This window comes from Mesocricetus auratus, unplaced genomic scaffold (genome assembly GCF_017639785.1).
Source record: "Mesocricetus auratus isolate SY011 unplaced genomic scaffold, BCM_Maur_2.0 Super-Scaffold_6730, whole genome shotgun sequence".
Classification (NCBI taxonomy): Eukaryota; Metazoa; Chordata; class Mammalia; order Rodentia; family Cricetidae; genus Mesocricetus; species Mesocricetus auratus.
The window spans coordinates 47,199,551-47,218,066 of NW_024429184.1; the positions used below are offsets into that span (position 1 = coordinate 47,199,551).

General features: G+C 34.3%; 1 protein-coding gene across 1 annotated transcript in view; it reads left to right on the forward strand.

Moving 5' to 3' along the window:
- Nucleotides 1-18,516, forward strand: part of Mmp16 (matrix metallopeptidase 16) — a 233,848-nt gene that overhangs the window by 110,724 nt on the left and 104,608 nt on the right. Inside the window, exons 2-3 of the mRNA XM_005066812.4 lie at nt 4,298-4,446; nt 10,439-10,561. Of these exons, the coding sequence (XP_005066869.1) occupies nt 4,298-4,446; nt 10,439-10,561 (272 nt within the window). The remainder of the gene's footprint in view (nt 1-4,297; nt 4,447-10,438; nt 10,562-18,516) is intronic.

Consider the following 18,516-nt stretch of genomic DNA (forward strand, 5'->3'; position numbering starts at 1 on the left):
CAATAGGAAGCAATCAGGACTCAGATCTGTAACTTCCTCTTGCAATGTGTAGCAGATTATGGGTTTTTAATTAAGGGAGCTACACAGCCTGTCACTGGGGATTGGATATTATTGACTGAAGAGCTTGGCTTTTATGACTATCAAGTACATAGTGAAATTCACTTATGTAGAAAGAAAAACTGTCCTCAGTTTGACACACAGAAGTTTTAGGTTCTGTCAAGGAAGAGAGAGTTTCAGCTTGCTATAAACTATATAGCCATGATGTTTATTGCAGCTTACTCATGAATTAGCCGTTTTTCTGCTTTCACCTGACAGTTTACAGTTTGTGAAGCGAAGTCAGATTTCACATTGAGACCCCGGAGACAGGAACTGAAAAAGAACAAGCAGGAGTACTGCTTACTTCCTTGGTTTCTTAGGCTGGCTCGGTTTTTGCTTTCTTATACATCTTGGGTCACCTGCCTATGAGTGGCACAACCTAAGATGGATTGTACCCTTCCACATCAATCATTAGTGCAAAATATCCTTGCATACTTGTCTATAGGCTAATATGGTGGGGATACTTTCTCAATTGTGGTTCCTCTTTCCAGATGACCAGAGTTTGTAAAAAACTGACAAAAAATTACCAGAACAGCATCCCTCTGTTTTATTCCATTTGGGTAATACAATGTAGATGGCAAAATTCTCAGTGGAGTGAATGCTATTTCTGATGCTCATGTAATTCATTCATGTTAGGGGATGAGATAGTGCTATAAAAACCATTTGGATTTCTGAATGAAGAAAAAAGCCAATTTCTTCCCAGTTAACTTATTCTATCAGTTTTCAGCATGAGCAATGCTGAGAGAAGACACTTGCATCATTTTAGTATTTTTATTACTAGCCATTTATAATTCATTTTTATAGCCACTTTTAAAGCTACTACATCCAAGCTCTGAAATTTATCATTGCTTATGCCGTATGAATGATAGAATTTCAGGATGAAATATCCTGCAGATTTTGTGATTTTTATGAAATCATAAATTATGAAGTTAATCACTCAGTTGTTCAGTTGTTAATTTTAGTTGAAAACTTATTGCATTTATGGAATGTTCATATGGGTCAGGTAATTAACTTTTTGTAGCATGTCTGATAAGATGTCTAAATGAACCAGATAATATGCGTTTTTATGATATGGGTACATTAAATATTAGTAATGATGGCCTTTTTAAATAGTAAAGTTTACTTTAAAAAGTGCTCCTATTGAAAGTAAAAACTAGTGAGGATGTTATTTCTTGGCCACCATTTATTCTTTTAAAAATAACTTGAAAGATCCAACTTTGTAGACAGGAGCATTGTTCTGGTTGTGCTTCAATTATTATATACCACTGAATGTATAATCTCTACTGTATCTGGAAGGGAGGAATATACATGGATAAAGTATAGCACATGTACTACAATTAAGGTGAAGTCACCCAGATCCTTTTGACGTTTGTGTTTCCAGTGGTAATTGGCTAGAAGTACTGGATCATAAGGCAGGTAAAAGTTCTTAAAGAGCCTTCCAATTGTTTATATTTTCAATGCTCTTAAATTCACTTGATCTAAAGAGAAGAGTAAAATAAAATAAATGAAGCAACAATGGCTGTAACCAAAGCCCTGTTTGGCAAATACTTTACATTCACTTTGTTTGAGGAGGAATTTTCAAACAGTTTGTGATTCTTTTATTGTGACCTTTGCTTCCAAAGGCCATTTAAACTCCTCCTATGTTTCAGTGTTGTCCTATTTTATGGATAACCTACACTTGAGCAGGCACATTTTAATAATAAAGGCTTAAATATATGACTTACTGAGCATGGATTTTGCTGTGAGTTTTATATATTCTGACTTCAGTCTCATGCTGTCCTGAAAAAAACATTTGAAGGTCATATTCCTTAAGAACCCATAATGTGCATTCGGACACTGAATGTGCATTGCAAAGATTCCAAAGCAGAAAATATATCTTAGCAGACGAATCTGCTTTTGTCAGTGATCTAGGAGTGTCAGTAGTTTAGATCAAAGTTTAAGAGAGGAATATATTTCTAATAGCAGAATATGAGAATGGATGCTAGTGTTGCAGTTGTATATACATGTTTGCATATGTATAGGCAAGCATATATATACATATATATATTCACCTGTAATGAATATGTATGATAAGTGCTCAAGATACAAGAGTAGACACTATATTATCAACCTTGAGTACTACTAATAAAAATACAAGGTGAGGTGTATCTTTAAATATTCAGATTTTTTCTAACGGTTTTTTTAGTTTCATAGGAAATTTCCTTCTTGGCTGACAAAATCATGACACTGATATATCACTCAAAATAAATTGACTGCAAAATGGAACGTCTCTTATTAGCATGTTGTTTTATAATAAAATGAATTGCCCACTTGTCACTCATTGGGTAAAGCAGCATTTCATGCTAAAGAATATCATGTAAGAGAAAGAAATGGAAATATAACTCCATTTTTACATTATTTTAAATCACTTGTTGGGAATGCTATGGCATAAATAAAATATGCATTTTTAAAAACATGATATTTTTCATTATGTACTTTATGTATTTTTATATTTAATATATTTGTATATATATATACAACATAGGTTTTCTTATTAATAGCTTTCTCTTTGCTGTTCTTACGAATGAGATTTCCAGTAACTTAGCACCGAAGTGTAACCTAGCAACAAACAGCTTCCTAGCATGTTTGACATGAATGTGGTGCTATGGAAAAATTACTGAGCTTAAAAAATTCATTTGTGTATATTGTTAAAGTCTTCTTATGTTATCTATTGAATTAAAATATTTAATTTCACACTAAGAATTATTATTGACTTCCTCCTTCATTCAGAAAATACTGGAATCTTTCTCATATTTCACTGCTAAATAGGTGACTGGATCCTTTTCTCTGGCTACCTGTTCATCACTCACTAGATAAGAAGCATCTTGACACACGTTTATCATTTAGGAGGCAGCTTTTTGTGACTGCCTTTTACCAGTCACCTGGTAAATTGATAGCAATGCAATTCTCATCTTTAAGTCACTTTTATCAAGCTGATGATAGGGGTTATACTTTTAGGGGTGTCAATTTTAGAGACTCCATAGAAGATTTTCCTTTTATTTTAAAATTTTAAATCCAGTATATTTAGAATTACATTTTAGGAAAGTTATTTCTGTGTGTAGTAGTTATTTTGACTTGAAAAATAAATGTCCTGGACAATAGATATAACTTATATAATGCCAGCTATCACGGAAAAGCTGCAAACTGCACCTACATGATAACTAGACCACATCAGTGAGAGAAACAACCACTTCTCAATGGCTTCCCTAACTAAGTATTACTACAATTACATGAGACTTAGCAGTTTACCAAGTAGTTCACTGCTGTTAACCAACCCCTGTACCCCCTGGGAAAACTGATATAGAAGACAGCATGCTTGCATCAGGGATGGGCACAAGAATGCACTTTGGGAATGAAGGCATGAGGCTGCAGCAAAGTATGTCTGTGCTCATTAAATTCCCTTAGTTTTTTGTTTGCTTGTTTTGTTTATCTGTGACTTCAAATGATTCTCAACTCTTGCACCAAGATGAGGAAATTTGTTGCTCTCTAACTTCTTTCTTTCACCATTTTCCCAAATCTAGGGAGAAGTCGAAAATCATCAGACCTCTAAATTGAAACCTAAACATATAAGAAATTTCAATATTATGCATCCATTGCAATTCATGAAATAGCTTAGATAATGTTTATTATTCATATGAAATCATTACATACTCAAGAATATCCAGTTCATTTGGGTGAATTGTCTACATATATAGCATATGAAAATTCCATTAATATTATAGTTCATCTGCACACGTACCCTTCCCTGTGGCAGCCACTGCTGAGTTGTTCATAGAAAACTTCCTTTAGATGCATCATATGAATAGTTTTTGCCCCTTCTAGCAATGATGTCTTGACAGACTACTAGAAAAGTATGACTTTGAAATTTGGTTCCTGGAGGACACACGAAATATTATTTGTATTTTTATTTCATATTAAGTATACAAATTATATACTATAAATATCTAGTTATTGATTAATCACACTTTTTACTAATTCACATTTAAAAATCTATTAGAATTTGCTACAACCACGATAGAAATTATAAAATAATCTAAAGTACATAATGTATGTCTCAAAGATATAAAATAAGTCTAGAATCTACTGTAGATATATATAAACTTATAGAACATTAATGTTAAATTGTAAAGTTAATCTAAAGGAACTGTACTTGTGATTACAGGTTTGGTTACAAAAATACGGCTACCTTCCACCGACTGATTCCAGAATGTCAGTGCTACGTTCTGCAGAGACTATGCAATCGGCCCTAGCTGCCATGCAGCAGTTCTATGGCATTAACATGACAGGAAAAGTGGACAGGAACACAATTGAGTAAGTAATGTCCTCCACATTCTTTCTCTCATTGGTACTTGAGCCCAATTAAATTGTCACAAAAAATACAGTGTTCAGCAACCACTATTGAGATATTTTGCTTCATGGACTTTCCTTTGGAATGTATCCGATTTCCAACCCCAAATGTCTAAGGCTTCTCATATCATGTAATATACAAATTCAGGTTGTTCACATTGTCTTAACAACACAATTTGATTCAGGAAAGAAAATATAAGCAAGATTCAAAGTAAATACATGTTTTAAGACATTGTATGACATGGCAATTCATGATTGCTGCTTTGTGTGGTTTGTGAGAGTCACTGTTCACTTCTCTGCAAAGTGTTATCCCATTAACAGCTTCATATTGGATGGGATACGATGCACATGTTCAAGCAGTCAAAAGTGGGAAGCAGTACAAGTAATGCTTTTCTGTTGGGCTGGTAGGGAAATTTCAGAAATGGACTATTGAAAGTTTTCTAGCTCTGTTCTTTTTTAATTACATGGGTATGCAATGCATATCATGCTGAAATTTCAATCTACTACCTTACATAGACTGTAAGATATGCTGCTCCACATCTGTAATATCTGCATGCAAGAAGTGGCTGCACAATGATTGACCCAACTGTGATTCTATTTTGGCCTAGATAATGTGTTTCGTGTAAGTCCTGACTAGGAAGTGAAATCATGTCATGGAAAAATTAGACCAGAGATACAGCACCAAAATTAGGAGTTTGTTGCTTGTCTTAATTACAGTTCAGCTACTATAACAACACACCTTGACTATGGCAACTTGTAGAAGAAAGAGTTTATTGGTCCATACAGTTTCTGATGTTGAGTCCATGACGGTCATTATAGAGAACATAGCAGCAGGCTGTAGAGTTGTTGTGGAGTAGATGAGACCTTACATCTTGACACACAAGCAAGAGACAGACGACTGGTGGTGATGTGAACTTTTCAAACCTTGAAGCCTACCCCAAGGGATAGACATCCTCCAGCAAAGCCACACAATCCAACCTTTCCAAGATTTTTCTCACACTGAAGACCAAGTATTCAAATAAATGAGCTATGGATGCCATTTTCACTCAGGCCACAACACTACCTAATGTTGCTAATGTGAGTTCAGATTCAGTCCCATGTAAGAGTTAGAAATCAGCCTATGCGTGATAGAGCTTATCTCAAACAACAACAACAATAACAACAACAAATAAACAAATTACTTCCTGCACTTACAGGCATATTAAAACACTGCTTTTCAGTTATTCAACATATGATCTATAAATGTTACTGATTTTTAGGCTCCTCATATTTACTTAGTCACACATTCAGTTCAGTTATTAGTTTATGTTTGCTTGTTGATTTGAGACTGCATTCCTGCAGCCTCCAGGCTGCCTCCAATATCCTATGTAGCCACAATCTCCATGCAGTCATACATCCAGCCTACCCCTCCTGAATGCTGGTTACAGACAAGTAAGTGCCCAGGTCAGATCTTAAAGATGAATTTTATTTTAGGTGTGTGGGGGGGGGCAGGTGCACATGAGTGCAAGTACTCCCGGAGCTTGAGTTTAGTTGATTGTCACTTGCTCAGTCTGAGTGCCAGCATGGAACTCAGTTCCTTTACAAGAACTGTAAGCACGCACAACCACTGAACCATCACTCTCGCCTTTCGTTTGTTTAAAAACGAAATCCTGCTGTGGCAGACATGGGACACAGTTAATCTATAATTCTTGTGTAATTAATAGTGATTATTCCAATTGCAGTGATCTTTGTATTATGTTGAAGTAACTAACCAGTTCCATGTAACAAATTTAGATATTTCTTTGAATAGAATATTTTATTACATTTTTGCTCATTAGAACTGACATTGAAAATTAGTAGCTTTTGTTTTCGGCTACTAAGTCCATTGTCTAACAGGATATTTCCTTTAAATTTCCTTGTTTAGTTGATTAACTAAACAAGCTCATTTAAATTTCTTAATGAATAGACAAACTTATAGTAAGAATAAAATATATTCCATCAAGATGACAAATACAAACTCTTTATGTAGGGCATATCTGACCATTTGTCTCTAATTTTAAAATATAATTGTACACGTGCAGGGGAGGGGTTCTTGTTATGTTTACACATGGTAGTACATAGTGAAGGATTTTTGATGAGAAGTTTATCTCTTACAGTCGTTAATATTTTATCTGTTTTAATATACATTCCATATATAGGTGTGTTGATATATATGTGTGTTTGAGTAGTTTTGATTTCTAAATAATGACATGCAACTCATTCAACATTTGCTAATATTTTTATTTGAGCTCTTTTAACTCTAAATAACATTTCTAAAAAATTACTATGAAGATGGAGTAGTACTTAAAATCCTAATTGTATTTTTAATTAGGATGATTAATTAGATTTTTCAAGAACAACACTATTTATGCAGTTATCAATATTTTTATTTTTATTCTTTTGTTCGGGTTGTAAATTACCAATAATACTTTTACATTTAGAGAAATATCATGGTCTTCAGTAGTTAAAGTTTTTTTTTTTAGTTTCCTTGTATGATGATAGCTTTCAAACAGTATTGCATTAGTAGATGAGTATGACTTTATTTGCTGCAGACATATATTTAGTAGCTAAGTCAGGAAGCTTAGAGCTTATCAGAATGGTAACACATTAATAAGAGCAGGCAACAGATGACTTTTGATTTTGATGATGGTTGTGAGCGATGCATTTCATACTTCTCCCCATGAATTTCAGTGTTTTATCTTTGTACTTTCCGTCTTGTGAGTTGCACCTATGTCCAGAGAGGCAGTTATTGAGTTGATATATCAAGAGAAAATAAGTCTTTAATGTTTGAGCCCTGTGCAAATTTGCTTTTACCAGTCCCTGTATGCCTGGTAGATCTAGACTTCTCCATATTGATACAGCCTATGAATGCCTAAAATTTAAAAAAACAAAACAAAACAAAACAAAATAAAAGTTTATTTAAGAAATCCTAGAAAGCTCTGGAGACAACTCTAAACAACAGCTAATATTCTTCAATTTCATTAAAATTTGAATAGGATGTCGAATCTACTGCAAAATATTATGAACATTAATTTTTCTGTAAGTAATTGTAGATACACGCATACAAAAGCGATGTGACATCCAATACATCCCTGTGATTTGGCTTTCCCTTCTATGCCTGCTGAGGGCTGCTTCCAGCAACATTGCTGCAGTGTCACCAGATATATGGGCCACAACTGTGTTGAACAGAACCTGACCATGTATAACCATAATCACAGATATTGGAAACTCTGAAGCTACAAGATTGCTTGTAATGAGGATTATTTCCAAACCAACTGCCCAGAAACAGACCACTGGCTAGTATTACCAGTCTGGTGTGTTCACACAGATATAATTCTAAAACGAAATTTCCCTAAAGCTTTCATACTGCTTTGTGTGCAGAATGTGTGTATATTACTTACTCATGTACAAATTGTTTTTTTCTGAGATTGTGGCTAATTATGAAAATCTGAGAGTAGATAGCTGTTATAATATCTGTTATGAAGGAAGTAGAAAAACCTCTGATTTGAATGGGATGCTCTCCTGAGACTGGGAATACTCATTTCTACAGTATTTAATCCTGGAATGTATGGTAGCATCCCAGGAATTAGGAGTTAGGATGCATCCCATTTGATTTGGAAAGCAGGTGATTTTCCTGATAACTAAGTTGTTTGGAGTTGAATGAGATAGGCTGTATCTGAAAGCTGTGATGTCCCAGTTATTCTGAGCATAATAATAATAATAATAATAATAACAACAACAATAATAATAATACAATGAAACCTTTAATGTTTACTTTTAAAGTGTTACCTTTCTTGTAAAGTTAATAGTTTTCATTGGTAAAAAAAAAAAAAGCCGGGAAGTGGTGGCACAAGCCTTTAATCCCAGCACTCGGGAGACACAGGCAGGCGGATCTCTGTGAGTTCGAGGCCGGGCTGGACCGACAGCCTCCAAAACAATACAGAGAAACCCTGTCTCATAAAAAAAAGAGTTTTCATTGGTGTATGTTGTCATTCTCATACATGTATAGTAAAAGAATAGCTATTTTAAACATGTTACTTCTAAAAAGTTAATTCAATTCCTGAAGCAGAAGTTTATATATATATATATATATTTTAATTTTGAAGTCATTCTATAATGAGCAAGTATCAGTTTTATAATAAAATAACAACAAAGCAATAGGAGAGACAGATTAAAAACTAGATAGATAAATAAATAAAGAACTTTAGATATCAGTGTTGTTCTGTTCTTTTTTTTAATCTGTCCTAGAATGATTGACTTAGCTGACCTTGACCTCACAAACCTATTTCAGCGCTCCCCCACTAGTTGCCATGATTCTAAGCACACATAAAAATATAGATAGCCATTTCTAAATTCAAGTCCATTTAAAATATTTGAAAGTGCACATACGTCATGAAAGAGAGAAAATGAAATTATTTTTACATTCTATTGAAGCTTATAGCAACAAGATGATATAATATATGATCTTGGTAGTTAGTAAAGAGGTAATGAACAGGGGAAAATGTTTAGTGAGGGAAACTATTAAAAATCCTTAACAGCCTTCTACTTAAACAAGACTCAAGGCTAGGTAATAAACATGACAGTTATCAAATGCATGCCCCAGAAGACAAGTTAGACTTTGATATATAACTGCACAGTAAAATTAATCCACAAAACAACATTCCCATTCAATGTTGAGCTTCATTCTGTGATGCTGAACTCCTAACTCTGAAAATATTTTATAATGACTGAATTTGATTTTCATTGGGAAACATGAATAATGTCTGAAATTAAAGAATTGAAAAAATGCCAGCACCATATGAACAAACAATGTACTTCTCTCAAGCCTGGAGGTGAGGGTCTCTGCCCTAGTGAACCCAGCCATTAGAAAGAGCATGAGGACTATAAAAACCCGTGAAACTAATGGAGAGAGGATTCAATAGTTAAGAACCCTAGCTGCTCTTCCAGAGGACCTGGGTTGAATTTTCAGCATCTTTATGGTGGATCATAATCATTTGGAACTCCAGTTCCAAGGGATCCAACTCCACCTTCTGACCCTGCAGGCACCTGGCAAACACATGGCACACATGCATCTATGCAGCCTAGCATCCATATACATGAAATAAAATTTTAAAGTATTGTCTTTAAAAAATGTTAATTTACATCCCATGCAAAAATGTACTGAAAGTTTGATATCATATCTTAGGACACAAGTGTTAACTCATATCCCATGCAAAAAGTTTTGAGATCAAATATTAAGACTCAAGGTAGGTGTGGTGTCACAGGCCTTTAATCCCAGCATGGGTGGTGGGGTCAGAGGCAAGTGGGTCTCTGTTAGTTTGAGGCCAGCCTTGTCTACAGAGTGAGTCCAGGATAGGTATGGAGGGTTGTCACACAGAAAAATCCTGTCTCAGAAAAAAGAGAATATTAGAACTATAGAATTATTTCAATATGCCAACCATATTATATTGAAATGTTGTAATATCATATTGAGATATTGTAATACAATAGTATAATTGTAATTTTATATTATAAAATAATATAATAAAGTGTTATGATAGAATAGTATAGCCAGAAATAAAGGAAAATTCATCTGAAAACAAAATACAGAGAATGTTAGCATTTCATGATGCCCTGGTGTTATTTCAGAGATGACATGACATAAAGATTTGCTTCATATTACATACTTTTTCAACATTAGAATCTGTATAGAAATTTCAGGTAAATTCTTTTTGCAGTTATCTCAGAGAACTTTGGAGGAAGTTAATGCACTAAAGAATTTGAGTAGTAACGTAGTGTTGAATCTTTCTGAAAATATATGGTAACTATTTAGACTTAAATTGTAAGGACATTGAACATGAACCATTTCGGGATGATTTTATGAGTAACTGCTGCTTTTCCTTTTAAGATTACTAAGAGGAATTACTGAAAGCTATTTATTTTTCTTTTCTTTTTTTAGCTGGATGAAGAAGCCTCGATGTGGTGTACCAGACCAGACAAGAGGCAGCTCCAAATTCAACATTCGTCGAAAACGCTACGCACTAACTGGACAGAAGTGGCAACACAAGCATATCACTTACAGGTACACTACTCAGCCCTACTCCCAACCTTGTCTCATTTCTATTACTTTGTCCTTTTGTTTGATGCATGCTAACTTATGAACATGGAGTACGTGTAATTAGCCAGTGATAATATATTGTTCTAGAGAATTTAAAGGTGCAATAGGAAAAGAATAAAATGGTCATCATGGACCTTGAAGATGTTATTTGACATTGTTGGTCTCTTTGTATTTGTGCCTCACAACTTCCAAAAGATGTTAACCTCCTGAGGGATTTTGAAATAGGTGTTATAATTCAGTGTAATCTCTGACAAATATAATCTAAAAATAGACAAGCAATATAGTCTATAAGTCTACCTTTTTGGCCGGGGCTTTCAAGTCACGGTTTCTCTGTCTACCAGACCTGGCTGTTGTGGAACTACCTTTGTAGACCAGGCTGCCCTTGAACTCCTAGAGATCCACCATGTGCTGCCTCCCAACTGTTGGGATTAAAGGCATGCACCACCACTTCGCAGCTACGTCTAACTTTTAAACAAAATGCCTTAGAAATGGTTAATGTTTGTGGTAGCACTGTAACTGTTCTGCTTTTATTTATTTATTTATTTATTTATTTGCTGTGGTAACTATTGGACTTGACAAATTTTCTTTGTTGCTTTCAATGATGCAAAATGACATCCAACCTAATGGCAACACTTACTTATTGGAAATTTTATGCTTATTTTTTTATTTAAATTAGAAACAATATTATTTTACATATCAATCCCAGTTCCCTCTCCCTCCCATCATCACATGTCACATACCAACCTCCCATCCCAACTCCTCATCCACTCCCCAGGGAGGGTGAGGCCTTCTACGAGTGATCATCAAAGTCTGTCATTTCATTTGGGGGAGGACCAAGTCCCTCCTCCTTGTATCTGGGTTGAGAGAGTATTACCTCATGGTGAAGGGGTCCCATAGACTACCCAGGCCTCCAAACTGAGACCCACATTCAGGGGAGCTTGGTTCAGTCCTATGCTGGTTCCCCAGCTGTCAGACTGGTGTCCATGAGCTCCCACTTGCTCAGGTCAGCTGTTTCTGTAGGTTTACCCAACATGCTCTTGATGCTTTTGCTCATCAATCCTCCCTCTCTACAACTGGGTTCCAGGAAATCAGCCTAGTATTTAGGTGTGGATATCCTTCAGCTACTGAATGAAGACTCTAGGATGGCATTTAAGGTAGTCTTCAATCTTATAATAGGGGAAGGGCATTTAAGGTAGCCTCTCCACTACTGCTTAGATTCTTAGTAGGTTTCCTTCCTGTGGATCTTTGCACATTTTCCTACTGCCAGATTTCTCTTTAACCCTATAACGACTCCCTCTATTAAGTCTATATCTTTTCTTGCTCTCCTCTATTCTTCTTCCCACTCAATCTTCGTGATCGCTCATGTTCTCTTCTCCCCTCCTCTTCCCCTCTCCTCTTTCTCCTCCATCCTCATTCCTCCCTTCCCTATGCTCTCAATTTCCTCAGTTCTTGTCCCTTTCCCCTCCTCTGGGAGACCATATATACATAGATAGATAGAGAGATATAAATATATAGATAGATAGAGATATATAGATATAAGATATATAGGTATGTAGACATATAGGTATATAGATATATGTTCCTGGGAGATAGTAACAAATAAAACATAAGTATAGCAATGTGGAGGTCAAATAATAATATAAATGTGGTGTAAATATGAATAGGAAGAAACAAGACACACACATAAGATCCTTGGCCTAGCCATTCTAGGAAACTATAGTTTTATTGAAATGCTTCTTCTTAACCAAAGCCCATAGGAACATTTGAAAGAAATTGTCAAACCAATGCATATAAGAAAAAAGACACTTCATGGACAGTAGTGAGCCCAGAAATATCTCAATCAAATTTTATTAGAAAAGGAAGTTTATAGTTCTTGCTATTTTCACCAATAGACCTGAATGAAATGTTTAAAGGTAACATTAAAATGATTTGTCTTTGTTTTCTTTTATACAAGAAGAGTATGGCATTTCTGCTTACTTTTATTATTCAGAGGACAAACATCACTCAGAGTTACTTTGTAATCTCATATTATCCTCCCAAATAGAATGACACTTGATAATTGTTTTATGTAAATTATGTCAACTGCTCTTCAGATAAATTAAAGAGAAAATAACCTTGGCTTTTTCCATGAAGTTAATATTCACTGTCATTTAAATATTTTCATGGTGTTATTCATTTAGCTACAGGAACATTTTGAACCACATATATTAACTGTGCTTTTCAAAGAAAGTTATATATCTTCCCAGAAATTAATATGGGATACTATTTATATTGTCCCAGCAATGTCAGTATTAATGCCTGCTGTCCAATCAGCTGTCCTTCTTTCTCTAGTGAACTTCATTGTCAAGTAGTACATAGTGAGAAGGTTGGAAACTGATTGAAAAGCACTTGTATACTTACTACAAGACTGATTGAATGAAATTCTTTTCTTGATAAAGTGATATAGAATGTGTTTAGAAAGGCAATAAAATTTATAAAATATAAATGTTTGAAAAATTAAACCTATGGTCACTTAGACTTTACATTTATATTCATAAAGCCTAGCATAATTCTAAACAATTGCAAAATCATAAGAATTCTGGCCATTGTAAATAATAAACAATTTCATCTTTCACAGCAATTTCAGACCAGTAAATCTGTTGGGAATTTTAGACCAGTTTCTGCTGTTAGGAATATTTTCATTAGTATGGCACATTTACAATTACAAGTCACTATTGATTCCTGTTGGAGAACTGTTTTTTACACTATCATTCACTTTTTCTTGTTCCTTGTATTTGGCTGGTGTATGATGTCATGTGTCTACATTTACAATAGAATATAAGTAGTTTCAGTGCTCTAGAAATCCCATTTCTTACCAATTTACTTCATCTCTCTCCCCTCTAAGACCTTGGTATTACTGATTTTGTTATAATCAAATTGAATTATCACATTGAATTTATCTATTGCCATATAATTGTGGTCTTGCAAAATGTCTTTTCCAATTCATTTCTCCATACATGGATATAACTACGTTTTCTTCACATCTTTTTGTGACTTGATAGCTCATTTGTTTTTTATTACCATATCACAATGGATTGTAAAGATACTACAGTTTATTTATCTATTCATGTATTAAAGTCATCTCAGTTATTTTTCAGGGTTTCTCAGGAATCTAGCTAGAATAAACATTTTTTGTTCAAGATTTTTATTTCTAAATAAATTGAATAATATCCAAGGAGAGTGATTGCTTATTGTGTACTAAAACTTGGGTGAGCTCTATGGAAAACTTCCAACATGGCTTAATGTTCCTTTTTGAATCATCTTTAGTGGTTTCTGAAAACTCTATTGCCTGTAATCACTCCAGATTTTAGTAGGTAAGTGTTTGACAGCCTTTCTTAGGGTTGGGAGGAAGGGTTTATTTGGCTTACATATCCCTAGTCACAGAACATAGAGGGAAGCAAAAAAGAGGCACTCAGATCTGGTGGGAACCTGGTGGCAGGAAGTGATACAGAGGAAAAAATGGAGTGCTGCGTACTGGAGTGCTTCTTGTGTCTTCAGGCTGCTTTCTTATAAAACTGAGGGCTAACAGATCAGAATTGGAATCAAGGACAATGGGCTGGGCCTTAGCACAGAAACTGCTAATTAAGAGCATGCCTTTAAGACTAAGATCCTTACAGCTGGATGTTATTTGGCATTTTCTCAATTGAGAATCTCTCTTACCAAATGTATCTGGCTTGTCAAGTGGACACAAAAATAACTAGGACACGGGCAGAATTCTCCTTGTTAATGCAAATGGAGATATTGTCCTTAGATGGTTTCTTTAGTGAAAAGTATTCAGAATCATCTATATTTACTACTTTCATGCTTTCATAATATCGTCTTTGGTAAGGTGTCTCCTCAGGTTTTCTGATTAATAACTAGATGGCTTTCTTGTTTAGGAAACTTATCAGTTATTTTGTAACTCTTTAATCAGTAATCTTCAACCATTTTATCTTAGCTTGTAGCCTACACTTCATTTTTTATGATTTTTAGAGCAGTTTTTTTTAAATTATAATATCTAACTCATTTTCCTTCCTTTGTTGTTATATGCAGTGTCCAAAAAGTATACCATCACAGCTTTCTGTAGCGGGATTGCTGGGCTCTAGTGGTGAAATATTGACCTGGCTATTGTTTGTGTATCCTGAGTGAGAATGGTGCCTAGTCCAATTGTCATCATAAAGGCTTCATCTAGCAACTGATAGAAACAAAGACCCATAGTCAAACATTAAACCAAATTTAGGCACTCTTGCTTAAGAAAGAGAGGTAGGCCTGTAGGACAGCCAGAGAGGTCAAGGATGTCACAAGAAAACAGAATCAACTAACCTGAGCTTATAGGCGCTCACAGACACTGAACCAACAACCAGAAAGCCTACACGGAAAGGACATATATCCTCTGTATATATGTGACAGTTGGGAAGTTTGGTCTTCTGGTGGGAGTCCTAACAATGGGAAAAGTTGCTGTCTTTGACTATTTTGCTGGCTTTTGGGACCTTGTTCCTCATTTGGAGTTTCCTTGCCCATCCTTCATACAAGGTGAGGTACTTAGTCTTATTACAACTCAATATTGATATCAATGGGAGACCTGCCCTTTTCTGAATAGAAAATGAGGATTTGGGGGAAGCAAAGGCAAAAGGGAGGTTGGGAGGGATTTTGAGGAGAGATGGGAGCAATAATTGCTATGGGTATGAAAAATAAATAAATAAATAATAAACAAACATGAAAAATATATCATAGAAACCAGAAACATCTAGATGATCCTTTCTCTTCTCTCCTAGTAATTCCGTATCTTTCAGTACATCCTGAGTGCTAGAATTACATGAGTACAACACAGTGCTTGTTTGGGTGATCATGGTGAACAGATCAAGGGATCCTGCATTCTAGTTAATGACTACCAACTGAGATACACACCCCCCACCATCATTTCAGTTACTTTTAAAATAGCATTAAAAATGCGCACATTAATTGAGTCTCATGTGGACACATTTGTTGATATATGTGTGTGGGGAATGGGTACCCTTTCTTCCCCAGCAATATTGCTAAGAAAGATTTACATTTTTCAAACTGTATTCCTTTCACTCATTAGTAATTAGTTGACTTTTCTCCATTGGTCCCTCTTGGACTTATTCTTCCTTTCTGTCCCTGATATGTTTGTTCTAATCCACCATTAGTAGCTTTGAATTTACTGTAATATCTAGTAGATTTTTATTTCTGGGTATTTTTTAAAGTATTGTGCTGATTGTGTTAAGTTTCAGGAATTTCAACACCAACTTCAAATTATATCTGTTCATATCTATAAAATAATTGGATCTGATTTTGATTAATAGTGCATATATCTACTGATCAAGTAGGGAAGAACTAAAACTTTAACATACTGAATCTTCCTCTGCACAAACATGACATCTTTCCTACTTATTTATATTTTAATTTATGTCAGGATTTTTTACTTTTATCATATAGACTGTATACATATATATCTATATGATAAATATTTTATGTAAAACAGCAATTCATAGGCATATCAGTTTAATGTTAGCTTAAATATTCTTTTCACATAATTTTGTTTGTTTCATGGTATCTAAGAAGGAAGTATATTACTTCTCTAATAATTGCCCTTTCTTTATGTAGATCTGAATTTCTGATCTTGTCTCTGAAAGAGTCATAAATCTCTTCTCAGGAAAGTATACTGACAAGAATTTCTTAGTTTTCTTTGAACACATTATTTTTTCTACTTCATTTTTCAATGTTAATTTCACTGGATGCTGATTTCTAGGTTGGTGGTTTTATTATTTATTATCTGATCACTTTAAATGTACTGTACTGCTTTCTTGCATTTTAAAAAGGGAATTTTAACTGTAATTGATTGATTTGTTCTTATAAATATATAATATTTTGATGTGATGGGCATTGCTCCTACATGAGCTCTGAGTTTCATGGATCAGTAACATGTTTTCTGTTGCTAACATTGAAACATTGTCTGACATTGTTACATATGCTCTTCTTCATTTACATGTAATCTTTACATCTATTTTCCTATAGTTCCTGGAATAATCTATTCTGGTATACATCATTTCTTTGCAATATTTTGCAGTTTAGAAATTTCCTGCAATATTTTAGAATTCGCTGATTCTTTTCTTGGCCATAATAAGAATACCAGAGGCTTCCCTCATTTTTTACATGTAATGTCATTTCTGCCCTGTTCTCTATTTTGTTTCTTACAGTTTCTATCACTAGGCTCACACACACACACACCACACACACAAAAAAAACCTTATATTTTTATGTTAGCTAAGTTTTTATTGAGATTCTGATATGTCAATGAATTAGTTTGAATAACTAGTTCAATATCCCAGACTTTTAGTTGGTTCTGAATATTTTTGTGTGGCTGGCTCTTTATCTTTTCACTGTATATTCTCCAATATGCATACCATGCAATGACAAAGTTCTTGACTACAGACCTTATTCAATAACTGAACACCCTGAATGTTATCTATAAGCCTAGAAAACAATGTTTGTTTGTTTATAATTTATGCCAGAGAAGGCTTTTTCCTTACATAAATGATTTATCTCTCCCAAACATTAGTGATCTTGAGGAAAGAGTATTAAAATGTTTCTGTATTTTAATTAAATTCCAAGGCATTAATCTTTGTTCTTACCTGCTATATAAGAGATAAAACTACAGTCTCACATTGCAAAAGATTTACCAAGATAATAAAAAATAAATTAACAATCTTCCTATGTGTTGTTATCATGAAATTAACAGGAACAGTTAGTTTATAGTGATGTTAGGAGTAGAAACCCCAAGTCTTCATAGTTAAAAAACTCAGCTCACTTATTTTGATACCAATGCCAATTATTCCAATAAATAAAAGTCTCTGAACAGTTTGCTGTATTAGTTTAATGTTGTCTTGTGTTTAGTGTGCCTTTTAGATTAAAATTCAAAATATTATCAGAACGAAAATTTGAAGAGTGTTAAAATTCTAAGTAGCCACATGGAGGACCTCACCATCCCTGGGGAATGGTGTGTGGATTGGATGGGATGCTGGTGGAGGGACAAGGGAGGAGGGGTTGGGAGAGGGAGATGGGATTGACATGTGAAGTATGCATGTTTCTAAGTTAAATAAAATATATATTGAAGGGAAAAAAAGACACAGCTAACCAATAAGAAGCCCTAGCCATTGACTACAGTTTTATAAAACACACACACACACACACACACACACACACACACATATATATGTATATGTATGTATCCAATATATGCAGATAAACACTTGAGCAAATGAAATCCATTTTAATGGATGTTCTCTTTATCTATATAAGGAAATGAGCAAGTAATATTTTCCAAATCAATCAGGTTCAAGCAATATTTTCCAAATCAATCAGGTTCATTAGAGTAGACAAAAATTGGGACTTCTCATTTTATAGTACTGATGTTTTATGTGGCTAACATTTAGTTATTTGTGCATCACATATTAGAAATTTATGGCTACCCACTTTACTGTCAATCCTATGCCTTTGTTATCTCATTTATCAGCTAATATAATAGGTTATTAAGAAGCACATTTTTTAGTGACACCTTGCTTTTTGAGTTTCCTATATTGAATTCCCAACGTGGATGTGAAGTACACATGTGTGGTTTATATTTATTTATAAATAATATCACATGTAGAATGGCAAAGCATATTTTGGAAGCTTATCGGTGTACTGAATCAGGAAAACAGTGACAGTTTTCAAGTTAAAGCATTTACAGGGTATGTTAGTCTGTATTGTCCTTTTTGCTTTATTTTTCTCATAGCCTCTAATAACTTAGCTAAAATCGTACTAGCATAAGTTCGTTTTCATCATTTAATGTATCAAGTACTTGAAATGAAATCAATTTCTCCATCATATATTTTATCACC